Source organism: Diabrotica virgifera, chromosome 6 (genome assembly GCF_917563875.1).
Source record: "Diabrotica virgifera virgifera chromosome 6, PGI_DIABVI_V3a".
Lineage (NCBI taxonomy): Eukaryota > Metazoa > Arthropoda > Insecta > Coleoptera > Chrysomelidae > Diabrotica > Diabrotica virgifera.
The window spans coordinates 185,820,453-185,847,961 of NC_065448.1; the positions used below are offsets into that span (position 1 = coordinate 185,820,453).

A 27,509-nucleotide genomic window follows, 5' to 3' on the forward strand; every position below is an offset into this window, starting at 1 on the left:
TTCTACAATTTGCAAGCCATACGGATGCTGAGACTAAGCATAATGAGGGAATTCTACAATTTACAATTCATGTCACATCTGCTCAGCGCGGTAAAGTTCCAACGAGACTGGTTCCCTTCATACTCCACACAGAGTAAATGTAAATCAAAAATGAATAACCATTTTCAATTTCGTTGCAAAACGAAAATACAGCCGAACCATATTCCAGTCCAATCAGAGAGTGCTGCAAGCACCTCTACCGGTTTCGAAACTTATTAGTCTCTCATCAGGAGGCACATATGCTGCTCTCCCTGATCCAACCAAAACAAACCACAGCGTGCAGTCCCGAATTGCAACGAACGAAATGGCATAGATGCCCTAGCGGCAACTGCTAGCAAAAGACTAAGTTTTCACTCTAATGGCATATAACATATCCCACCAGAATGAAAAAATGGGAACCTTCTCTGGTTACACCTCCGAGGCTTCTACAATTTGCAAGCCATACGGATGCTGAGACTAAGGAAGATGAGGGAATTCTACAATTTACAATTCACGTCACATCTCATCTTCCTTAGTCTCAGCATCCGTATGGCTTGCAAATTGTAGAAGCCTCGGAGGTGTAACCAGAGAAGGTTCCCATTTTTTCATTCTGGTGGGATATGTTATATGCCATTAGAGTGAAAACTTAGTCTTTTGCTAGCAGTTGCCGCTAGGGCATCTATGCCATTTCGTTCGTTGCAATTCGGGACTGCACGCTGGGGTTTGTTTTGGTTGGATCAGGGAGAGCAGCATATGTGCCTCCTGATGAGAGACTAATAAGTTTCGAAACCGGTAGAGGTGCTTGCAGCACTCTCTGATTGGACTGGAATATGGTTCGGCTGTATTTTCGTTTTGCAACGAAATTGAAAATGGTTATTCATTTTTGATTTACATTTACTCTGTGTGGTGTATGAAGGGAACCAGTCTCGTTGGAACTTTACCGCGCTGAGCAGATGTGACGTGAATTGTAAATTGTAGAATTCCCTCATCTTCCTTAGTCTCAGCATCCGTATGGCTTGCAAATTGTAGAAGCCTCGGAGGTGTAACCAGAGAAGGTTCCCATTTTTTCATTCTGGTGGGATATGTTATATGCCATTAGAGTGAAAACTTAGTCTTTTGCTAGCAGTTGCCGCTAGGGCATCTATGCCATTTCGTTCGTTGCAATTCGGGACTGCACGCTGGGGTTTGTTTTGGTTGGATCAGGGAGAGCAGCATATGTGCCTCCTGATGAGAGACTAATAAGTTTCGAAACCGGTAGAGGTGCTTGCAGCACTCTCTGATTGGACTGGAATATGGTTCGGCTGTATTTTCGTTTTGCAACGAAATTGAAAATGGTTATTCATTTTTGAAAAAAAAAAACGTTTAAAAAATTTTTGACCACCTTTTGGTGCTGGCAACATGCAAATTTGTTAATAGGAGTCCTTTTTGAGTAAGATTGTGCAAAAAATCCGAATTAGAATATTTTTCCTAGCGGATGCGCAGTGGCTTTCTGGATTATAACTTCCGTAACTGATACGCCCTTTAGTACATATGTATGTTCTATCTAACTGATTTTTAGTATTTCTAGAAAACGTAATTTTGTAGCACTTTTTAAGATTCAAATACAAGGCATTGATGTCACACCAACGAGATGAATTATTTAAGTCAGACGGAGGGGCATCCATATCCGAGGTATTTTTAATTGCTTTAAAGATTTTTATCTTTTCTATTCTATTAACTTACAGCGCAGTGGTTTCTTCATTGAGGTGTCGGCTCATTCATTTAGTCTCGTTTGATATTTGATTTTAATTTTTTGTACGTTTTTTCTATAATCTTATTTGTAGACAATTTGTTTCTAATTTTTAACAGTTACAGTACCTTGGATATAGAGTAAAATATTTGATTTCTTTTCTCGCTTCTTTTTTTTTTCAATTTGCATAAAATACTTATTATATTATGAAAATGAAGAACCTAAAGCCTTTGACTTGGTTAATGCTCGGCTCAACTTTGTCCAAAACTGCTGCTTCACGACCTTTAGATTAGCTTTTTCGAATATTTTTATTATAAATAATGCGTCGATATTGACCCATACACAATCTCTTCATAGACTTTCGACAGGCATATGATAGCGTAGAAAGAAGCCAAATATGGAATGTCATGGCGGAGTTCTCAATACCAAAGAAACTCATTCGGATGACTAAAGTCTGTATGGAGGGTGGAATATCAAAAGTACGTGTAAATACTAAACTGTCTGACAGCTTTGAAATCAATAGTGGACTCAAACAGGGTGATGCGTTATCTCCACTATTTTTTAACCTTGTATTAGAGAAAGCCATGAGGTCGGCCGAAATAAAAATAGAACTGCTATCGGTTCAAGGTTCCAAGCTATAACTAGCATACGCAGATGACATTGATCTCGTTGGAGACTCCATCCTATCCACAAAAGTCATTTTCAACAAGATGGAAGGAGCAACAAGTGAAGTAGAGCTGAGGATTAATGAGGAGAAGACGAAATACATGTGTATAAATAGAACGACACGAAGAGACAGGATAGGACAAAATGTGAAGGTCAACACCTTCAATTTCGAAAGAGTACAACGTTTTAAGTATCTGGGGGGTCGTAATCACAGTTGACAACGCTGTTACTGAAGAAATAAAAGACAGAATCCAATCAGCAAATAGCTGTATATTCACACGGGATAAGCGTATAAAATAAAAAAATCTTACAAGAAGTTCAAAGATGAAAATCTAGAAATCCATCGTCAGACCTGTGCTAATATATGGATGCAAATGCGAAACGTGGACCATGACCAAATCAAATGAAGAAAAGCTCAGACGTTTTGAACGAGAAATACTTAGAAACATTTTCGGACCTCACCACGACATTAACACAAACCAGCATAGGATCAGAACCAACATTGAATTAAAAGCACTCTACACTCTCCAATGACACCGATATTGTCCAAGAAATTAAATCACAGCGACTAAGATGGGCAGGCCACGTGCACAGACTTCATAACGAGAGACTTGTAAGACTGGTATGGGAGCAGATTCCTACAGGCAAAAGACCACTCGGACGTCCCAGAATGCGATGGAGAGATAACATCCAAGCACATTTTCAAAAAAATGAACATTCCATTTGACCCTAGGTTGATGGAAGACCAAACAAAGTTGTACAGTCAGCCAGGACCCACCCAGGGTTGTAGCGCTACGTGATGAAGAAGATGATGATGATGATATTGACTTAGTTTTCTAAAGCCTTGTTTTTACTCATCGACTAGGATTAATTGAGATGTCTTATCAATAAGAATCTTGTTAAGAAGATTTAGTAAGACTAAAAGTATCCCCCATATTTGGTAAAATTTTGTTTACTTATTTTTTAAAGCTCGACAATGTTATTTTTCATACTTCTGGTCAATCTATATTGAATTAGTAAGACCACTTAGCATTTTATCTTGATTAAGAGTTTTCCTATTTTTAAGATTCCTCGTCGTTTCCTACACATGCTTTTTCAACTGGCGTCTTATGGTGAGTTTTATTAATTTCATGTATACGTATGGAGATTATTTATATGTTTATCCCAAGTTTTATATTATATTATATCTTATTTACTCAAGTTTTGTGATCTCGTTCGTACCCCTTTTTAGGCGTCTTAGCAATTTGTATTCGTTTTTGTGTTCCGTACATATCAGCTTTCATTTCAGGTTTTGACAAAATCCTGTTTTGCTGTCGATGCTTATTTATTTGTTTTTCTACATTACATCTCGGAGAAATCTTGACACCCCATTGCTTGTAATATTAGTGTCTTGATATTTGAAGGACATGATTTGCTAAACACTTTTATTATGAATTTCTAGCTTACGTCTTCTGTCTTTTATTGGTGTTGTCATAAACTGCGTTTTCTAGATAGAAATAATCATCAGTTATTTTGCTACAATCTTAGGTGAGCTCCACACTCTCGCCGAAGTCGATCGAGGTTCAACAAGTACAAGAGTGTAGACGGCCACCTTGTGCAACTTTGCCTCACTTCGTTCTACTTCCATTTTCTGTCGGTCTGGCGCGTCCGAGTCAAAGGGATCTTTGTCGGTAATCTCACCGCTCTTTGTCGGTATCGCACTTTCTCGCGAAGTAGAACGAGTGTGTAGAAAGGTAACTTCGGACTTCGGTCAACTTTGGCGAAGTAACTTCGCCGAGAGTGTGGAGCCCGCTTTAAACATGTATAGTATTAGCTTAGTGCCCTTATCTTCAGATAATATCACCGCATCATCAGCTAGCAAATTATTTTAAATTCTGTATTGTCCATTCTGTAACCTGTTCCTACGGCTTTCAGTTCTTTGATAATGTGGTCCATGAGAACGTTAAAGGGGACTATGCTGAGAGTATCCCCTGGCCTACAGCTTATGAACTGGTAGCTGGTTGTACAGCTTATTGTTTGCGCGTATGAAAGTTTTTCTGTATTGGTATTGGTCGCTGTTAAGTCTCTTCGTTTTCAGTGCACTCATTTTGGATTACCAAATTCTGCAATCTCGTGTCAGTGTAGTTGACTATATGGAGTGTGGAAATAGTTCTTGTAAGTTTCCAATATTATTGTTTTTGTCTGTATATATTCGTTATTTTACACCCCATATCTTCTATTGATCTACATACATGTCATCTTTCATAAAGTATTTCTCCCAGAACTGTCTTTTGATTGCCTGAATTTCTTGTTTACTTTATTTCACTCAGTTGTATAATATTCTTCTGAAGCCTTTTTGTTGTGGCGTCGTAATACAATTTGGTATTGTTGGTGGGAGTAAGCCACAATTTTACTATAAAATTATTATAACTATAAACATTCCCACCATCAGTTTTATAATTATCATAGACTATTAACTTCTTAGCTGAAAGCTGGCTTTTGTTTTCTACCATGCAAGCGTTTTATTATCTTAGGTAAACCATGGTTTTATATTAGGCTTTCCATTTTTGGTTACTTTTAGTTTATCTAGTACTCTATCTGCAGCTTTTTTGAATGTAGTGCCAACTGTCATCTACTATTATAGATGTCAATATCGTCTTCGTCCAGAATTTTGTACTCACTGATTCTCGACTTGATTTTTATTGATAAATATATTTAGTGGCAGGTCCGGACTGGCTCCTAAAAAAAGCGCCAACCCAAATCCTAAAAAAGGCGCCAAGCTAATCTCTAAACAAAGGCGCTAGACCCCCTTCTTTACATCAAACTTTTTTCAAATCCTAGCGCATGTAAAGCAAAAATAAGTAAATATTACTTGTGTTTTTTTTTTAATTTAATTTTAATTTAAATCCATAAAGTAATTTCCTATTTTTTTGGGAATAGTAAATTATATTAAGATACCATAAAAATATAGCTTCAGTTTCCCAGTATCCATTTAACTCCGTTACATTTTTTGGTGCTCTCTGGAGACTCCAAACAAATTTTTGAAAAGTTTGAGTAATTTTTCAACTGCTTCTACAGAGGAATTTACTGGTTCAAAAACATTTAACAAAAATCATGATTGGTGTTCAATATAAGTCACTTTTTGAATATTTTCAAATTTTAGAGCGCTATGAAACTCTATATAATAGAAGAGTAAACCTCTATAAAAAATCCGCAACCACACGGTGTTAGACGATCCATGCCTGAGTGGTGAATGACCTAGGTCAGAAGGCAGCAAACGGAGCCCTCGGAGAACTGACGAAACCCTTTGAAATTCAAGCCTTAGCGTGGGCAAGGGCGCACTGCCTCGCCGGACAATATAATTCGCCCCTACTCTTGGGAACTATATGAATAAGTATTTAATCACGTAGGAAAAAATAAAACAAAACGAAGGGACAATGGAGCGAGTCACCAGTGGTGATGCAGCTGGAACAAGCTATGAAGGAGATGATAATATGGTGTTCATAAGTAGTGAACGGGACAAAGGGAAAGTACTCAGCGAAGAAGAAAAGGGGAAGGAGTAGACTTCGGAAAAGGGGGATCTGTCGAGGCAACCTTGCAAAGCAGCTGAAAGGAGCATTAGTGAAACTTATGTTCGGCCATACAAATGCCAAAGTCGAAATCAAGATGGAGGTAAAAACCTTAAAAGAGTCACCGAAGACATTGAGGGCACTTTCAGTGAAGTCGCCCTCGGCAGCATTGAGAACCAAAAAAGAATAGTGGAGAAAAGCGGTGAGGAAGGAACGACTATAAGGCGGCAAACGTGTCCACACAGAAGAAAAGTTCTTCCCCCAATAACTTGTGAAAGAAAGATACAAATGATCGCAACGGTCCTGAACTCAGGGGAAAGAGGCTTTGAAAAAATTAACGACACTATAAAGTCGAGTTGGTAGATGATCCCTTTACTCTACGACCGCCAAACCGGGAAGAGGAAATAAACCTGCAGGCGACTTAGTAGTGGTCTTGGAACCTGGACTTTTAGGTGAGGGGGAAAGGTCCCACGACCTGATCAGGAAAAACCGAAATTGGATGTATGTGCAGGAGGTACATACAGACCAGGAAAGATACCTCCAACTTAATTCTATCACAATTACAAGGTAGAGTCAGAAAAAAGAGAACCGGGGAAATCGTCAGAATATTTTTATGGTCCCTGTAGAGAAAGGGGTGACGGAAATGGAAAGGGTCAAGACACTACTGGCAATTATTTCTAAATTGAGGGAAGACATGGAGACACTGGAGACTAGAGAGGCGTCCCTAAGAATATAGAGGAGGCTACAGAGGTACGAACCTCAGGACGCTCCTGGAAGTCGTCTTTATGGGTATGGAACTTCACCTCGCGCTGGAGGAGTGTGAACGTAGTGACGCAGAAGGTGATCGTGAAGGTAAGTGGAAAATCCTAAGCAGAGTAATCCTCAAGCTAAACTAAAATAGTGCAGACACGAGGAAGAGTCCAATTGGCGTCAAAAGCGCTAAGAAGACTAGGAACGGGACCTAAACCTCGAAGTGGCATGGAAAGAACAGGCCGAGCGCCTAAAGAAGACAATCGTGGCTCGCACGGAGGGAAACGTAATAGAGAACGTCCGGGACTGTCAGAACCAGGAGGACATATTTGATATAGACAGGGATATCACAAAGGAAGAAATCCTGAGACAGGTTCGAAGGTATACCGGCAGCAGAAAATCTCACACATCAAACCTACGTTCGGAGAGAGGTAATAGTGAATCCTTTCTGGACATCTCGCTGGTTTCAACGTCACTTCTAAATAGGGTCATAATTTGGACTGTTTTTGAAGAATAATCGCTCAGTTTACATAAGTATGTGAGTTTTGAACTAACGAGCAAAAGGAAGATACGGAAAGATGGGGATATCGATCTAAAGAGGTTTTTAAATGAGGAGGTTTTTGAGAAGGATGCTTTCGGCTTGATTGATCAGAGATGCGAGGATGTGAGTAACATAAACCGTGCTATTTTCGAGCTACATAATATGTGTGTTAAATTTGATTGTATAGTCGGTTCTGAAATTAGCTAGAAAATTTAAACCGAATATAACAAAATTCAGTTTGGCAACATTGTGTGAATACCAAGCCCTCTGATATCAACAAAGCCGTAATTTAGTCCAGACAAATTAATATATTTTTTTACCAACAAATATGAGACATTTTAACCAAATAGCGTTTCAAAAATGATGTGTATAATAATTTTTAATTCGGTTTCGCTAATGAAATTGGGAAATAAAATTTTTGTCCTTAAAAGTAGAAAAATAGTTAAATTTCTCTTGCTTAATAATTTACGCTTTAATAATTTTAACTGTACTAATATGCAAGTTGACTACTAATGATTAATGGGATGTTACAATATCGACAAGCTCTTATTTTTAAAGGCGGCGTATCGAATTTCTTAAACATTTATACCAAACATTGAAATGGCCACTTTTTGCACATTCTGACAAAGTTGCGTTTCTACTATGCCCACTGGTTTCATTGTGTATAGTAGGGGAGCGAAGTATGCTAAATGTGCAGTCACTCGAGCGCTTTGGGGACCTATTGGGTTGTGAAGAGTAGGTCCTGAAACCAAAAAAAAGTAAAGTTTTCCATTTTAGTGGGCGCTTGCCATGTTTTTAATTTAATTTTCCATTTCCAACAATCTCTTTTCCGATTATAGCGCCATCTATCCATAATTTGAAAAAATGTTTCGAATAAAAGTTGCTTATTCTTACGTAAAGAATCCAAATCTGGAATAAAAATTTGGGGCTCCTATTTAATATTTTAAAGTAACTCCCCAGCCCACCTCCGTGGGGGGTCGTGTTTGGTACCATTCGATAGATTTTCAAAAATATTGATTAAGTGTATTTTTTAGTTTTTCGATCTAACGTTCATTTCGCGAATTATTCCCTTTTTTTGTGAAACTTTTTAACTCGCCCATTTCCTTACGTCCCGCTCAAATCGTCAGATTTTTGAAATATACACTGTTTTGCCTGTCCTTAACTTACCTTATCTTAATCTGACAACTTCGAGTATTTTTAAGGATAGATTTTTATTTCGAGCTCCCCTTAACGAACTCCCCTGTGTTAAGAGCTAATATATGGTAGAGGCACATCTCCAGGGCACCAGGTTTCTCCATAATCTGACGCGCTCGAGTAACTGCAAAAATCCCCGCTTGGGCTCCCTTACCATAGGATTGTAGGGCGCACTAATCATGTAGTTATGGAGCGCAGCAAACTACACATATATCTATTATAGGCCAATTGTGGGATGTAACACTGTTTGTATCAAGTATCAGATAATCAAATGGCTTAGATTCGGAGAGCAGCTCCCTTGAAGACCATTTTTATAAGTAGGTAATATAAACAGCGGAAATTGATACCTACGAAAGGCGCCCATCACGTAAAAATTATCTTCGAGGACGCCGCGCGTCGTATCTAAGCTATTTATTACAATAGAAACAGTGGATATTGATACATACTTACAAAAGGCGGCAGAATCTAAAAATGATCTTCAAGGGCGCTGCGCGTCGTATCTAAGTTATTTCTTATAACAGAAACAGCGGAAATTGTTACCTACGAAAGGCGCCCAAATCGTAAAAATGGTCTTCGAGGGCGCCGCCCGTCGTATCTGTGCTATTTGATTATCTGATACCTGATACAAGTTATATTTTGTTGTACCCACTGGCTTTATTATGTAGGTTTCTGTAGCAGTTTCTGTTTCTTCATTAAGTAAAACAGCTTTTAGGGGAATTGTAGCCGCCTAATCTTTGTGTAAAGATTAAAAAAAAAATTTTTCAGCGTTCAATTTTTTTAATGGATAGATACTAACGGAGGCAAAAGGCGCACCGGCCCGCGGGCCGGTGGGCCGGCGGCCCAGTCCGGGCCTGTTTCGTGGCATCTTCGCTGACGGGCTCAATATTGAATTTTTCAACAGATTCGGGGTTGTCATCTAATTCATCCTCGTCCTGTCTTATACTCGCTATCTATCCAGGAAATGTACTAGGGCATTATACTATTTTTTGCCAGGTAAATTTTCTCAATTCTCCGTCATCGTTTATAGGCCTGGATCCCGCGTACCAAAAAAAAGTTTACTAATAGCAAGCTGAACACTTGCTAATAGCTTAACGGTGTCTAGTCGGATAAACTTTGATGTACAGGAACACTGGAACAGGTAAAGTTTTAATTGTGGAACAGATTAAAATTTTAGAACGTCAGACTACGAAAAGGTCCCGTGTATTTTGTCAAACAGAACTTCCAATTGATTTGTTACCCTTTCATCAAATTCTCATGCAAAAATCAGACTGTTATTTATTACCTGTCATAATTCCTGTCATTTGGCATGTTTCACGTGTCGGACTCATTAAAATGCCCAGTTGGTGATAAATACTTGCCTGATTTTTGCATGAGAGCTTAATGAAGTTTAATGAAAGGGTAACAAATCAATTCTAAGTTCTGTCCGACAAAATACATGGGACGTTTTTGTAGTCTGACGTTCCAAATTTTTCACATGTTCCACAATTAAAATTTCCCCTTTTTCAGTGTTCCCATACATCAAAGTTTGTCCGACGAGACACCGTTAAGCTATTAACAAATTTTCAGCTTGCTATTAATCAACTTTTTTTTGGTACGCGAGATCCAGACCTATAAACCATGACGGAGAATTAAGAAAATTTTCCTGGCAAAAAATAATATAATACCCTAGTACCTTTCCTAGATAGATAGCCGATATAATATTATATTTATATAATTGCTAAAGATTTGATTATTCATGTTTTCGTTAATTAATAAAGTAGCTATTACTTTTTATTCTGTAATCAAATTTTTGGTTATTAGGGATATTGGAAACTTTTTTAAGTGTTTTATTTTTTTATTTCTTAAGATTTTTTTTCCTTATAAGCTTAATAATTTCACCTAGTTTTAGATTCAAAAGATATTACCATTTGTTTCTAATTTATTGACTAGAAAAAATAAATACATAAATAAATTACAATACCACATGTATTTATTTTCTATAGGCTGAATAAGCCAAATTTTGGGCATCATCGTCTTCGAAATTTCTTGCATGTTTAACAGCATGTTCGTCCCAAGGACCATGAGCTGCAATTTGCGCTTGTGCATTATTTTCGGCAATTTTCCTGCACAATTGGAAAATGGCTAATGCAGATGAAATGACAAATGAGATGACAGATAGCTGCAGTGAGTTCCAGGCTTTGTATAGAAGAACTCCAATCACTAGAGGTACTACGGTCATCGCTTTCAGAAGAAAGAAGGTTAAGATTGGGGTGAGGATTTTTTTAACTTTGGATTTTCTAGCTAAAAATCAAATACAAAGTTAACACATACCAATTTAAAATGTATACAGCTGTTCGAATTACATATTTAAGTTACATTTTAAAAGTTATTTTAAACTCCATAAAGCGAATAATTAAATCCCGATTTACTTAGTTTAATAATTATAAATATTACTTCAAAATATGTAAAAGATGTAAACAACTGTGACTCTTTTAATAAAAATAGAACCCTTTAAAATCCTATTAAAAAAATTAACAATGAACATCAAAGAGAACGAACTATAGTTCAACTCAAGAGTAACACAGCGTAACATCTTAAACTATATAGTCAACCACAATTGTAAAAAATTCTAAGCCTGTAAAAATAAGGATGAGATAATTAGTAATATTAGGGAATGCTGTTAGTAAACAGGGAATGAAACGTATAAAAAAATTGAATATTTTACTAAGTATATAGTAACTATTCTATTAGAAAAGGAGATACCATCTCGCCCAAGCTATTAAACCAAGCGCTAGAAGATGTGTTCAAACAACTACACTGGGATGGCTTGGGTATAAACATAAACGGGCAATATCTGATATGCTGACGATATTGTATTAATGACAGAAAGAAGTGAAGAACTACAAAGAATGATGGAAGAACTAGATAGAGAATCGACAAAGATAGGACTGAAGATGAACTACAGTAAAACAAAAACCATGACCAATCAACGAGAAGAACTAATAATTACAGTGGCACAAACAAGAATAAAACAAGTAAAAAAGTAGATATATCTAGGACAAATCACTAGATTAAATAAAGAAAATCAGACCGAAGAAATACAGAAAAGAATAAAATTGGCCTGGGCATCATTCGTAAAACTGTCTTATATCCTAAAAAACAGAAAATACCCGCAATATCTAATAACAAGAGTCTTCAATCAATATATACTACCTGCTCTAATATATGGCTCTCAGACGTGGACGTTTACAAAAGAAAATATGGAAAAAATAGCAAAGACAGAAAGACCCATGGAAAGACAAATGCTGAACATTAAACTCTCAGATAGAAAAAGAAACGAATGACAAAACAAAAGTGAAAGATGTCTCAACCCAAGTAGTAAAGATTAAATGGAAGTTCGCCGGACACACCCTACAGCAGAAGGATGAAAGGTGGACTAAGACGATTATACATTGGAAACCGTGTAACCACAAACGGAAAAGGGTAAGGCCACAAATGCGATGGTCAGATCACCTGAAGAAGCACACTGGGTCAAAATGGATGCAAATTGCCCAAGATAGAGAGGTATGGAAAAAGAAAGAGGAGGTCTATATCCAAGGATGGATGCTTAGGGCTGATAAGATAGATATATACTAACTATTCTACTTATAAAGTTATAAAAGAACTAAAAGGTAACAAAAACAAAAAAGTATTGTCGATAAAGAACGAAAACAACCTATCGGCAGAAAGAAGAGGCAATAACAAAGAGATGGAAAGAATATTTTCAAAAACTTCTATAGGCGGAAACTAAAAACACTACTCGAAAAAAAAACTCGATAATGAAGAATATTACATTACAAAAAAAATACGTATTAATAACTAATAAACGCGATAAATACAATAAAAACGGTAAGGCTCATGGACGTGATAATATTACGGTGGAAGTAATTAAAAGTGTGGATGACAAACGAAAACAAAAACTACAGGAATTACTCACTATTAGTCCAGGGCGCATCTGTTTTGAGATGGACTTTGAGAGGTGACTCAAATTTTTTTGCAGAAATTGCTTGAAAATAACTCAAATAATAATATTTAAGTTATCCTCCCACTCAAAATGGTCCGGAACATTGTTTAAATAATCAAAATGTCAAAATATGAAGGAAAAATTCGATTTTTTTATTGGTTTTTTGATTATAACTGTAAAACTATTCATTTCTGAGAAAAGTTGTACTGATATAAAAGTTGCGTAATTAAATTTCCTACAATATACAATAGGTTAAAAATTTAAGAAATAGTCACCCTTGTTGCAAAATAGCAATAATTGCGAAAAGAACCATACAAAAACAAGTATTGGCATTTTACGTTTTTTAACCATTTATGCTACACTTAGGACCTTCATATTTTACTTAGAAAAACTTTATGATATAGTACAACAACGCTGTAAATTTTATTAAGATCGGTTTAATAGATTTTGCAAAATAAATTTTGCAATCCAATTTTCGCAAAAAAAATTCATTTCTTTTAAATGTTGCAGGACTGAAAATAAAGCAGATAGCAAGTTGAATTTTTTTTTCTTATAGAAGTGTACCGTACCTTTCATTTGCAGTTTGCAAAATTAAAATTGATTAATTACCACGGTGTCAGGAATGTTTTTAAATAAACCTTAATTTTTGGTGCTAAGCGCAGGACAGCGGTGTTAGATTCACACAAGTTGATTTCCACCAAAAATTTTTCCAATCTTTATCTAATATATTATTTTCTTAATCTATATTTTGTTGTATTTTAATATTTTAATTCCACAAAAATCAAACTAATTTTATTATTGTTTGTGAAATATTGTTTAAACAATTGCATATGTTTAAAAATAATATACTTTTATTCTCTAAGTTAAAATATATGAACAAAGCAAGTTTTTGCTAAAAAAGTGTTATTTCAAAGGATAGAATATCTGTTTTTATTTTGCAGTGAACAAATTTATTTATTTATATCGAAATGTAATAAAAATTAAAATGTATCAATCATTATCAAAGGTTATTGGAATGCCCAATCAGAGCAAACTATCCTGCGCTGTCCTGCGCGTAGTACCAATAATTAATGTTTATTTAAAAAAATTTCTGACGCCGTGGTAGTTAATCGATTTTAATTTTGCAAATTGCAAATGAAAGATACAGTATACTTCTATACGTAAAAAAATTTCAACTTCCTATTTGCTTTATTTTCAGTTCTGTAACATTTTGAAAAAATGAATTTTTTTTGCGAAAGCTGGATTTCAAAATTTATTTTGCAAAATCAATTAAACCGATCTTAATGAAATATACAGTATTGTTGTACTGCATCATAAAGTTTTTCTGAGTGAAATATGAAGGTCCTAAGTGTAGCATAAATGGTTGAAAAACGTAAAATGCGAATACTTGTTTTTGTATGGTTTTTTCGCAATTATTGCTATTTTGCAACAAGGGTGACTATTTTTTAAATTGTTAACCAATTCTATATTGTAGGAAATTTAATTATACAACTTTTATGTCAGTACAACTTTTCTCGAAAATGAACAATTTTAAAGTTATAATCAGAAAACGAAGAGAAAAATCGAATTTTTCCTTCATTTTTTGATATTTTGATTATTTAAAACAATGTTCCGGACCTTTTTGAGAGGGAGGATAACTCAAATATTATTATTTAAGTTATTTTCAAGTAATTTCTGCAAAAAACTTTGAGTCACCTCTCAACGTCCAAATGTACTAATATTTTTACAGATGCGTCCTGGTCTATATAGCATGGAAAGAGGAACAAATAAATACAGACTGCGAAGCTGTAACAAACATTTCAATAACTATTATATAGAGAAATTTGAAGGCTTAGAAGAGTTTTAAATATACGAAAATATGTTAGAGCAGTAACTGAGACTATAGTAGAACCCACACTAGACGAATCCCTAAGTGGCTTCAGACCAGGGCGACATATTAAGCAGAATAATATTTTTACGATCCTTGAGATAATCAACAAAAGACTACCGAGAGAACAAAAACATACCCAGCTTTTCTAGACGTGGAAAAAGTATTTGATGAAGTGACCAGGACATATATTATATGGGAAAGTCTGAAAAGGATATACCACCATCATCAACAGCTATTCCACCATTCGTCGGATGTAAGCCTCCCTTAGGTGTGTCCATTTATTTTTTTTTGTTTTTTGCAGTCATTCGTAGCCAGCCGTTCGCTTAATGTCATCAGTCCATCTGGTTTTAGATTTAAGTCTACTTCTCCTACTTGTACGTAGTCGTAATTGAAGAATTCGCTTCGTCCAATGATTGTCTTTCATTCTTCTTATGTGTCCCATCCAGTTCCATTTTAATATGGCAATCCTTTGAGTCACCTCTTTTACTTTTCATTGTTTTTTTATTTCTGCTTTGGATTTGCGATCGCTGAGCTTAATGTAGAGCATTCTACGTTGGAAACGGAGATATACACCAGATAAAATGATAAGAGTTCTTCAATCTTCATACAAAAACACCAACAATCGTCTCATAAATATTACGGAGATATAAGAAGACAAATTTTCACAACAACAGAGGGTGTAAGATAGGGGAAGTTTAGGTATTTTTTATTTAGTACGTTTATAGAGGACATTATAGTACCGAAATATACAAAAAACAGAGATATCAGATTGCGTGCTTGAAGACGATGTAGCAATACTAGCATCGACATAAGAAAAGATCCAAAGAAATATAACAATATTGAGGAAAGCGTTAAACAAATTGGATATAGAGGGTGTGTCATTAAAAATTGTCCATATAGTAACTGGAGAAACCTTAGCACAAAATACGACGATTTAACCTAGAACACTTAAAATAAAATGTGGTTCCTTACTGAGTTACAGGGTGTTTTATCTAAAAATTTAAAAACTATTTTTGCTCAGCATTTTAAAACTATTCGACGTATCCTTTTCATACTTGGCAGAAAGTGCGACTACTAGACACCCTACTAAATTATGATAAAAAACGTTTCCAGCTACTACCAGAGGCGTACGACAGGGGATGGTGGATGGTTGACCCTTCTCAAATTCTACGCCACTGGGGGGATTACTATTTTAGTGCTATTTTTAGTTTCTCCAATACTTTTTACGTAAATAATGTACTCTTCATTGGTAACGATAAAGTCATTAGTTTTCGAGATATTTGAAGGTAAATATGAAACGGCACAGTTATTTTGATTAATTTATGATAATGATTCATATGATTAAAATTTAAAAATTAGTTGTACCCAGTACTTTAAAACTATTCGGTGTATCCTTATCATGGTTGGCAGAAAGTGTAGGTACTGTGCACCCTACTAAATTAAGATAAATAAACGTTTCTAGCTACTACCAGAGGCGTACGACAGGGGATAGTGGCTGGTTGACCCTTCCCAAATTCTACGCCACTGACGAAATTGCCATTTTAGTGTAATTTTTTAATTTTGCAATACTTTTTATGTAAATAATATATTCTTTATTTGTAACGATAAAATGATTAGTTTTCGAGATATCTGAAATTAAAAATGAAGCGACACAATACATTAATCAAAATAACCGTATCGTTTCATTTTCAACTTCAAAGAACTCGAAAACTAACGCCTTTATCGTTACGAATGAGGAGTATATTATTTTCATAGAAAGTATTGGAGAATTCAAAAATTGAACTAAAGTAGCAATTTCGCCAGTGGCGTAGAATTTGGAAAGGGTCAACCAGTCACTTGAAAATGCTGAGCAAAAATTGTTTTTAAATTTTTAGATAAAACACCGTGTAACTTAGTAAGGAACCACATTTTATTTTAATTTTTATTTTAACCACATTTTATAATTTAGTGTTTTAGGTTTAATCTTCGTATTTTGTGCTAAGGTTTCTCCAGTTACTATATGGACAATTATTAATGAAACACCCTGTATAAGGAGATCGAAGGAACAGAAACTAAACAATTGAAAGCATTGGAATACTTAGAAGTGACAATTAAAGAAACTGGCAGACAAAAAGTAAAGATAAATAAAAGAATAGATAAAGCGAATAAATTATACCTGTCAATAGGAATATCAACTAAAAATAAATAACGAAGCAAACTAAAACAAATATTTTAAGACTATACATAATATAATCCAACTCGTACGTATGAGTATAAAGTCGGTACTAAACCTTTTTTTTCGTGTGCCATCTTCGCGACGGAGGTCGGCAATCATCATAGCTATTCGGACTTTGGAGACGGCTGCTCTGAAAAGTTCATTTGATGTACGTTAAGTACATTCATACCATTTTTTCAGGTTGTGCAACCACGAACGTCTCCCTAAGCTTCTTTTTCCTTGCATAATCAATTGGTACCAAGTTGTAACTCTCCCCACGTGTAATTAAGTCCGAGATATTCCAGTTTTCTTGTGTTGATTGTATTTAAGATTTCCATTTCATTATTCATCTTTCTCAAAACCTCTTTGCTTGTGACGTGTTTTGTCCAAAATATTTTAAAAATTTTTCTAGACACCCATAGGTCGAATGATTCCAGTTTTTTCATCGATGCCGCATTTAAATTTATATTTCGGTAAACAAAGTCGAGAAAACGTAGCACGTAGCCAACCTAACTCTTAGGTCCAACTTAAAATCTCTTATGCAGAGCACTGTTCTCAGTTTGTTAAAATTTGCTCTAGTTTTTCCTATTGTGGTTTTGATTTCCTGAACTGCGTAATAAGCAACAGCAAAATAAGAAACAGGCGGCAAAGGTATTTACGAAGAGTACAAGGTGTGACGAGAAAAGATCGAAGCAATATTGTTATAAGAGAAGGTATAAAAACAGAGTCGATGTCAGAATATGTTGAAAAAGGCAATTAATTTGGTGAAGTCACCTACATGAGCACTATGAGCAGCGACTAAAAAAATAAAACGCCGGTCAAAAAGATATAGGAAAATAAGGCACCAAGGCAAAAGAAGAGAGGAAGACTTAGGAGGACTTGGCACGGTGTACGAGCAAGACGACTTGACAAAAAAGGAGGTATGTGTATAGAAGCAAAGGTGATGGTCTAGGATAGGAAGATCTGGAAGAGATTCGTGCATAGTTAACTGACAGTGCATTTCATCCCTAAATCCTATGAGCAAAAAGGTATTAGATAAATTATCTAAATTTATAAAGCATTAGCTTACCTTCTTCAACTCCAGTTTCACCGTATTTAATATTTAAACTTACTTCATCATTGTCAAGGTTTTTAGTATTAAGCGTAACAGTTCCAATGATAGGAAGTTTAAAAGAAGCGTCGTGAGTTTTTATATACTTTTCAATTTTATCTTCGTAGTCTAAGCTTCTTTGTTCAGTTTCATCAACTTCTGCTCCGTTGTTGTGAATTTCAACATCATCACCTACCTAAAATTGAAATGTTAATAGGTTTGCAACTTTTGCATTATCATCTTAGTTGCGTACTTTTAAGTTGTCTTGACCAAGAATATTGTCCAAAAAGCTTGCGATACTCTCCTCTACATAACCAATAGGATCATCTTCAAAGTCAGTGGTCTTTTCCTCAGTAGCTGAAGCTACTGGAGAAGACAAGGCTGAGGAAACTAAAACCAAGAGTAAACAAACTTTAAAACCGACCATCTTAAAATCACTTTCAAAGAATGAACTTGAAAATGTTACCCTTATAGTTTTATATACTGCCATTTCAATAAAAGAAGCAATCAAGACATAAAAGGACAAACGGATCAAATCATGGGAATCCGGAGCTGTTTACAACATGCATATTAATAACGCATTGTCGTGCACACGTATGTATTGGTATTCAGCGCTTTTCCTTTTTAAAAGTGTCCAAATATTTAGGCTGGTTTACTTTTTCCTTGATTTCTTTGGTTATGTTTGTGTGTAAATTAAAAGAACGGAAAATTTTAATTTTGTATTTTTGTCAGTCAGTAAAAGTTTTTATTACGCACTTACAGGACCCAGACTTTTTGATAGTGAATATGTTTATTTTCGTTTATTCAAATTAGTTATAGTCCAGGCGAGACCTGTCAAAAAGCAGACCATAATAGAAATTTTCCATAGGAGTCTATTTTTGGCTGGAATCACTTCAGGATGTTTCTTGTATCAATTATCACGAAATGCGCCACTCGCAAACCTTGTGCCTAATTTTTTATTTAACAAAATCTAAAGAAAAATAAAAAAATTTCGCGTTTTGCGCCTGTATTTTCGTCTATAACTCGAGAGATACTACTCGTGCAAAAACAATATATTATTATGTATATACAAGGAAAAAGTTTCGTTTTTTTAGTTCTACATATAATATTAAACATTTAATGTTTATTCTTTAAAAAATAAGAATAATTGTAAAGAAAGTGTAAAAAATGGAATTTTTTTATAGAATTTTTCCGCATAGAAAAACTTTATAATATGGCTGAAACGACTGCTAAATTTCGTTAGCATCGACATCGGTTTAATATACTTCCATTATAATTTTGCAATCCAGTGCAAATAACTGCAAATTTGCAAAATTATTTTGGACCCAACGTAAGCTTTTTTAATAGTCGAAATTCGTTATTTATTTTTTGCATAATATAAAGAAATGCTCAAGCTTTTAAACGCACTTTGAAAAATTGTAATCAGTCAACTAGCAGAGCTTAGGAAATTTTTTGCTAGTAACCAATTATGACTAATTTTTAAACAATAAACGTTCCTTTTTCAATTTCTAGCTAGTTAAATTTTATGTAAAATTGAAAAATTAAACTTTTTCATTTTACATAATTTTTTTAATAGTATCTCTCGAGATAGAAGCTTAAATATGGGCGAAAAAGCAAAAGTTTTCGATTTTTTTTAAGATTGTGTTAAATATAAAATTAATGCGAGTGGTGAATATTGTGATTAGTGATAAAAGGTGATAAAATGACTCTTAATTGTTTATTTACAGAAAAGTTACTGCAGGTTAAACCCAAAAGTAAGCATTTTTTCACTAGTTTATAATTGTTATTAAAATAAACAATAAAAATATTTAAAACACATTTCACAATGTGAATTTTTATGTAGTTACTGCATGTGCAAAAGATGAGCCCGCTCGGTCAAGTAGTTCTTAAACAGTGTTATTTGTTTATCACATTTAAGAAAAAAAGGTCATTTTAAAATACAGGTGTCTTGTCAATACATACTTAGAAGGGCTTTCTAGACTCATTCTCGTTAAAAGTAGATACATACACAGGGTGCGCCAAACCTCTGGTCTTCTTTGATTACGGCTAAACTATGATATACAAAAAAATGTTTATAACAAAACTAATGTGTATCAAAGAGGTCTATATTCTAAAATTATTTTTGATTATACAGGGTGAGTCAGAACGACGGTATTACTTAAAAATATGAAAAATTTGTATAAGGTCTTATAGGCCTAAAGTTAATACTTTTTGAAATATTTACATTTTTATTGAAAAAAATGGTAATATTTATAGGGTTGTGGATTATGTTTCCAAAGAAATAAAAATTTAAGTGATAGGTCAAAATTTTTAAAATATAGTGTTATTTTTAAATAATTTAATATTTTTTACTTTTAGCCATAAAATATACAGTGTGATCACTATTTGCAAATACAAAATTTTCTCATTTTTTTTAAATGGGACACCCTGTATATTAGTTTTGCATTTATAAGGTTGTATGTACCTAGCATGTTTCGTTTTGTAGATATTTAAAAAAAAACTATAGATTTTACGTTTTTGCGGATTTTTTATTTAAAAATTTTTTTGCACAAAAAATAATTATAATCTGGTTTTAGAAACATACACTAAAATATAAAATATGAAAATAAAAACGTAATTAAAGATTAAAATAAATACAATTGCTAGTACAATTCAATTGAATTTAATAACTTTAAATTATTTTACAAAAAATATTTTACCATTTTAATGAATGCATAAATTAGTTACTAAATTAAATAAACAACCAAATTTTAAAACAACCGTAGTAATTTTTCTACTACAGCAACTTCCCTGTACCAAATTAATTGTTAGTTAAATTGTATTTAGTTAAACTTTTAATTTACCTTTTAAATTTACTTACATACATCATACATCTTGAGAATATAAAAATTATTATAAAGTATGCTTTAAAATAGCTGAATGTTAAATGTATCAGCCAAATTATTTATTAATATAAATAGTATTTACTGGTGTCACAAAAGCTGGTAATACTTTTGTAGTTGAAATTTTTTAACAATTTTTTATATTTTAAATTTTAATTTTTTAACCGAAAAATTTTTGGGTATGACATTTGTTTTGGGCGAAACCATTAGAAATTATTACCAGCTTTTGTGACACGAGTAGGTACATAGATACTATTTACTTCTTAATATACTTCCATAACGTTCATTTGTTTCAAAGCATACTTTATACATTCTCAAGATGTAGGTAAATTAAAAAGTTATTAACTGACCTTAAGTTATTTTACTCGTAAATACAATATAACTAACAATTCATTTGGTACAGGAAAGTTGCTGCGGTAGAAGAATTACTACAGTTGATTTAAAATTTGGTTGTTTATTTAATTTAGTAACTAATTTATGCATTCATTAATATGGTAAAATATTTTTTGTAAAATAATTTAAAGTTATTAAATTCAATTGAATTGTACTAGCATACGATTTATTTTAATCTTTAATTACGTTTTTATTTTCATATTTTATATTTTAGTGTATGTTTCTAAAACCAGATTATAATTATTTTTTTGCAAAAAATTTTTAAATAAAAAATCTGAAAAAACGTAAAATCTATAGATTTTTTTTTAAATATCCACAAAACGAAACATGCTAGGTACATACAACCTTATACCAAAAGAGAGGTTGTAATATTTACTACAAAACGCAAAACTAATATACAGTCCCATTTAAAAAAAATGAGAAAATTTTGTATTTGCAAATAGTGATCACACTGTATATTTTATGGCTAAAAGTAAAAAATATTAAATAATTTAAAAATAACACTATATTTTAAAAACTTTGACCTATCACCTAAATTTTTATTTCCTTGGAATCATAATCCACAACCCTATAAATATTACCATTTTTCTCAATAAAAATGTAAATATTTCGAAAATTATTAACTTTAGGCCTATAAGACCTTATACAAATTTTTCATATTTTTAAATAATATTTTCAAAAATGATTTAATATATAGGGTGTTCCATTTAAAAAAATACAACTTTGGTTCATACCGTCGTTCTGACTCACCCTGTATATTTGAAAATTTTAAATTATAGACCTCTTTGATACACATTAGTTTTGTTATAAACATTTTTTTGTATATCTCATAGTTTAGCCGTAATCAAAGAAAACCAGAGGTTTGGCGCACCCTGTATATCCACTTTTAATTGCTTACTTACATATAAATTAATGCAGAATTAAGTACCATTTTCGCCTTATAAACAATTAAATTACTTGCGCAGTTTCAACCTTTACAAAAAAAAAAACAAAATACACCAGCTGAAAGGTTAGGAAGAACCACATTTTCAAAAAATGTTTGTACGACTCCTAGAACCGGAGATAACATTTTTGGATGCCAAAAAAGGTAAATTTCATACTCACAAGCTTAAACTTGATTTAGTATGTCATGTTTTAAAAAATTATTTCGATATATTATGATGTAAATATGCTGCTTATAAGATTACTGAAAATTTTCAATGCTAACCTATTTATTTATAACAATTTTAAATAAATTATAAAAATTGGTTTTCTCGCTTCAAAACCACTTTTGATAATTTGGTTTATTTTAAGATGAAAGTTATTCCTGTAATTTTTTCGTAAAATACTTGCTTTAATGGTAAAATACCAATAACCAAATAAATGGCAAAAAAGTCAGTTTAAGCATCTTTTGAGGCGGTTTTTTAAAAGATTGGACACCGAATTAAAAAAAAATGAGATCAAAGATTATAACGTCTACACACGCAAAGACAAAACCACCTGAATTTTGGGGTTGTTAATGTTGGGTCTGACTGTTGGAGCATTTGTACGTATGTAGGCTTGTCGCACGACAAAAGTGAGTAATCCTGACAGTCAGGATGACGGATTTGGTCGGATGGTCTTGCTATTCCAACAACCTGTCACAATTTGTTGTTGGCCTGACCTCTGACTCCAACAAGGACGAATAATTTTTAATAATCTATACGGTTGGCTTTTGTAAAGCGGTGGACACAAATTACGTGTTAACTATGTTAAGGTTTATAATATAGAAAATAATAATATTAACTTAATAACTAACTATTAATTATTAATTTAAACGACAACACAAGTAACGGTTATCCAAGAACATTCAAAAGCCTAACTAAGAACTAAGTTAATGACGACAATGTCATTGTCAAATAATGTTTACATCTCCATACCAGTGAGAATTTTACTACACGTGATTTACCGTGTAAAGAAAGAAAAAGTAGGGATAGAGGTAAAATATTTGCGCAAACGCTCTTAAAACGAAATTAACTCTATATTATAGAGTACATAATTTACTATCTGGTGCTGTTTATTTTAACATGTTGCAATTTTTTACTCCAATTATGACGCAATACGGCTTATATACATTAGTTTTTGCAAAAGATGTTAGTAAAAAGATATTTTTACATATTTATACCATTTACTATATTCCTAATACGTTGCTTATTTTTCGTTCTTTCCGTATTCGTTAACAGACAAGTAATGCACAAGTTTAAAATTTTATTATATAACAGTAAAATTTTCGTTTCAAATTTAATGTAGAACTTTTTGTATATAATATTGTTCACGCTAAATCGCCTAGGTTTAGAAATATTGACGAAAAACATAAAAAACTACTAATTTACCGACTTTTCCCCTCAACCCGACGCTCAAAATGATGTAACATTTTAGTGAACAATATGTGGACCATATAAATCAATTTGGTGTTGGAGGAAAATTTTTATTTTGGATGACGGGGATAGGCCTCTTTTTTGACCAACTATACTATACTAACTCCGTAGTTTTGGAACCGTTAGTTTTAGGAGGATTATGCATAGGATATCATGCTTTTTGTTTAAAATTTCATGTAGAATATTTTTGTATATAACATTGTTAACGCTAAACCGTATAGTTTTAGAAATATTGACGAAAAACCTAAAGAACTACTAATTTTCCGACTTCTCCCCACCTCCCCCCAAACCCGACGCTCAAAATGTTGTCACTTTTGACTGAATAATATCCGGACCATATAGAACAATTTGGTGTTGAAGGATAACATTCACTTTGGATGTCTGGGTTTGGGTCTAGTTATACCATACTATATCCCCACAAGTGAGTACTTAGTTTAAAATTTGCTTACTCTGATTTTATTAACTTTAATTAAGTAATATCATTATATTATTAATTTCTTCTTCTTTCAGTACCGTCACCTATCGGAGCTGGCTACCTTCACAGCAATCTTAACTTTGTTGGCTGCAGCTCTGAACAACTACTGTATTGAACTGCACCCATGCCACTCCCTTAAATTTCGCAACCAGGAAATCCTCCTACGTCACAATTTTCTCTTTCCCGAGATTTTTCCTTAGATTTTGAGTCTTAGCAGGGAGTACTTTTCTCCTCTCATTATGTGGCCTAGATATTCCAGTTTTTTTCGTTTGTATGGCTTTTATAACTTCGCATTCCTTCCCCGTCTTCAGCAAAACATCTTGATTTGTTACTCTTTCTGTCCATGGTATTTTCCACATTCTCCTGTAGCTCCACATCTCGAATGCCTCAATATTTTTGATGTTTATCTTTTTCAATGTCCAAGCTTCCATGCCGTACAACAGAACGGAGAAAACATAGCACCTTAACATTCTCGTTCTTAAGGTTATATTTATGACACGTCTGCATAGGAACTTTTTCATTTTGACAAACGATTGTCTCGCTATCTCTATTCGCCTCTTGATTTCTCTTGTCTGGTCATTAGTATCGGTGAACCAAACCCCTAAATATTTGTAGGACGTAACTCTTTCAACTGGCTGATTATTTATGGTTAAATTCACATTGGTGTATAGCTTCTTTGTTACAATCATGAATTTAGTCTATTTGATGTTCAGTTTTAGAGCATACTTATTGGTATGTTATGGAGTGTTTATGTTTTCCATCAAATACTGTAAATTTGCTAGGTTATCTGTTACAATTAGCGTGTCATCAGCGTATCGTATATGGTTAATTAACTATCCGTTAATGTTCATACCAATGTTTTGCTCTAGGAGCGCTTCCTGACATATTGTTTCTCTATACAGAGAGAGTCTGTAATTTGGAATAAATTCAATATCTCAAATACTAAATGTTTTTTTGAAAAATGCTTAGACCCGTCGATTAGTATTTCAAATTGTCCTTTTTGACATACAATAATAATGTTTACAGGGTGTCCCCCTTTAGAGATATGACGTCATCGTTGATTTTCTTATATGGCAACACTGTCATTTTGATAGCCATTTTGATAGGGTGTGTAAAGTTATACACAACTTCAAAATATCAAATGTTATTCTCTACCATTTACAAGATAATAGAAAATAACAAAGTTATGTCTGTAATTTGGAATAAATTCCATAATTAAAATACTAATTGTTTTTTTGAAAAATGCTCAAATCCGTCGATTATTATTTTTAATTGTGATTTTTGACATACAATAATAATGTATACAGGGTATCCTAATTTAGAGATATGACGTCATCGTTGATTTTCTTAAATGGCAACACTGTCATTTTAATAGCTATTTTGATAGGGTGTGTAAAGTTATACACAACTTCAAAATTTCAAATTTTTATTCCTTACCATTTACATGATAATAAAAAATAACCAAGTTATGAAAAACAAGTAATCAAATAATAATTGAATTTAATTATTTCAATTAAGCAAATACTCATAATTTTGCCCTCAATTATTGTCAAATTGTCAATGGGCAACGTTATGAGCATTTGCTTATTTGAAATAATTAAATTCAATTATTATTTGATCACTTGTTTTTGATAACTTTGTTATTTTTATTATCTTGTAAATGGTATGGAATAAAAATTTGAAATTTTGCAGTTGTGAATAACTTTACACACACTATCAAAATAGCTATCAAGATGACATTGCCATTTAAGAAAATTAACGATGACATCATATCTCTAAATAGGGACATCCTGTATACATTATTATTGTATGTCAAAAATGACAATTTGAAATACTAATCGACGGGTCTGAGCATTTTTCAAAAAAACAATTAGTATTTTAATTATTGAATTTATTCCACATTACAGACATATCTTTGTTATTTTTTATTATCCTGTAAATGGTAGAGAATAAAAATTTGATATTTTGCAGTTGTGTATAACTTTACACCCTCTTTCAAAATAGCTATCAAAATGACAGTGTTGCCATTTAAGAAAATCAACGATGACGTCATATCTCTAAATTGGGACATCCTGTTTACATTATTATTGTATGTCAAAAAGGACAATTTGAAATACTAATCGGCGGGTCTGAGCATTTTTCAAAAAAACATTTAGTATTTGAGATATTGAATTTATTCCAAAAGAGAGTCTGTAATTTGGAATAAATTCAATATCTCAAATACTAAATGTTTTTTTGAAAAATGCTCAGACCCCTCGATTAGTATTTCAAATTGTCCTTTTTGACATACAATAATAATGTATACAGGGTGTCCCCCTTTAGAGATATGACGTCATCGTTGATTTTCTTATATGGCAACACTGTCATTTTGATAGCCATTTTGATAGGGTGTGTAAAGTTATACACAACTTCAAAATATCAAATGTTATTCTCTACCATTTACAAGATAATAGAAAATAACAAAGTTATGTCTGTAATTTGGAATAAATGCCATAATTAAAATACTAATTGTTTTTTTGAAAAATGCTCAAATCCGTCGATTAGTATTTCAAATTGTCATTTTTGGCATACAATAATAATGTATACAGGGTGTCCCAATTTAGAGATATGACGTCATCGTTGATTTTCTTAAATGGCAACACTGTCATTTTGATAGTTATTTTGATAGTGTGTGTAAAGTTACACACAACAGCAAAATTTCAAATCTTTGTTCCCTATCATTTACAAGATAATAAAAAATAACAAAGTTATGAAAAACAAGTAATCAAATAATAATTGAATTTCATTATTTTAATTAAGCAAATGCTCATAACGTTGCCCATTAACAATTTGACAATAATTGAGGGCAACATTATGAGTATTTGCTTAATTGAAATAATTAAATTCAATTATTATTTGATTACTTGTTTTTCATAACTTTGTTATTTTTTATTATCTTGTAAATGGTAGGGAACAAAATTTGCAATTTTGCAGTTGTGTATAACTTTACACACCCTATCAAAATAACTATCAAAATGACAGTATTGCCATTTAAGAAAATCAACCATGACGTCATATCTCTAAATTGGGACACCCTGTATACATTATTATTGTATGTCAAAAATGACAGTTTGAAATACTAATAGATGGGTCTGAGCATTTTTCAAAAAAACAATTATTATTTTAATTATTAAATTTATTCCAAATTACAGATATAACTTTGTTATTTTCTATTATCTTGTAAATGGTAGAGAATAAAAATGTGATATTTTGCAGTTGTGTATAACTTTACACACCCTATCAAAATAGCTATCAAAATGACAGTGTTGCCATTTAAGAAAATCAACGATGACGTCATATCTCTAAATTGGGACACCCTGTATACATTATAATTGTATGTCAAAAAGGACAATTTGAAATACTAATCGACAGGTCTGAGCATTTTTCAAAAAAACAATTAGTATTTGAGATATTGAATTTAATCCAAATTACAGATTCTCTCTGTATATTGAATAGTAGTGGAGAAAGCACACAACCCTGACGCACACCTTGACGAATCTCAATTTCTTCGGTTAACTGTTAACTTATTATCAACCTTGATTTTTGCTGTCTGTCTCCAGTAAAACCTGGATATGATCTTAATGTCGCGACTGTCGATGTTTTAGCTTCTTAGGATTTCATACAGCTTTTGGTGTCTGACTTTATCGAAGGCCTTCTCGAAATCTAGGAAACCTACGTAGAGGTTTTGGTTTACATCCAAACATCTTTGCATTAACACACTCAGAAGAAATAAAGGTTTCCG

General features: G+C 33.1%; 1 protein-coding gene across 1 annotated transcript; it reads right to left on the reverse strand.

Moving 5' to 3' along the window:
* Nucleotides 1–10,346: 10,346 nt before the first annotated feature.
* Nucleotides 10,347–18,048, reverse strand: LOC114324574 (uncharacterized). The gene is made up of 3 exons (XM_028272440.2): nucleotides 17,836–18,048; nucleotides 17,562–17,778; nucleotides 10,347–10,726 (listed from the first exon to the last, which is right to left on the reverse strand). The coding sequence occupies exons 1-3, from the start codon at nucleotides 18,007–18,009 to the stop codon at nucleotides 10,416–10,418; spliced, it is 702 nt and encodes a 233-aa protein (XP_028128241.2). The 5' UTR covers nucleotides 18,010–18,048; the 3' UTR covers nucleotides 10,347–10,415.
* Nucleotides 18,049–27,509: the final 9,461 nt, after the last annotated feature.

What these genes read in the sequence shown, in the direction of transcription:
- LOC114324574 (XM_028272440.2), bottom strand. Translation starts at nt 18,009, where the DNA reads ATGGTCGGTTTTAAAGTTTGTTTACTCTTGGTTTTAGTTTCCTCAGCC. An exon ending in TTGGTCAAGACAACTTAAAA is followed by an intron (nt 17,779 to 17,835) that starts GTACGCAACTAA and finishes TTTCAATTTTAG; the next exon opens with GTAGGTGATGATGTTGAAAT. An exon ending in TGAAACTGGAGTTGAAGAAG is followed by an intron (nt 10,727 to 17,561) that starts GTAAGCTAATGC and finishes TTTGATTTTTAG; the next exon opens with CTAGAAAATCCAAAGTTAAA.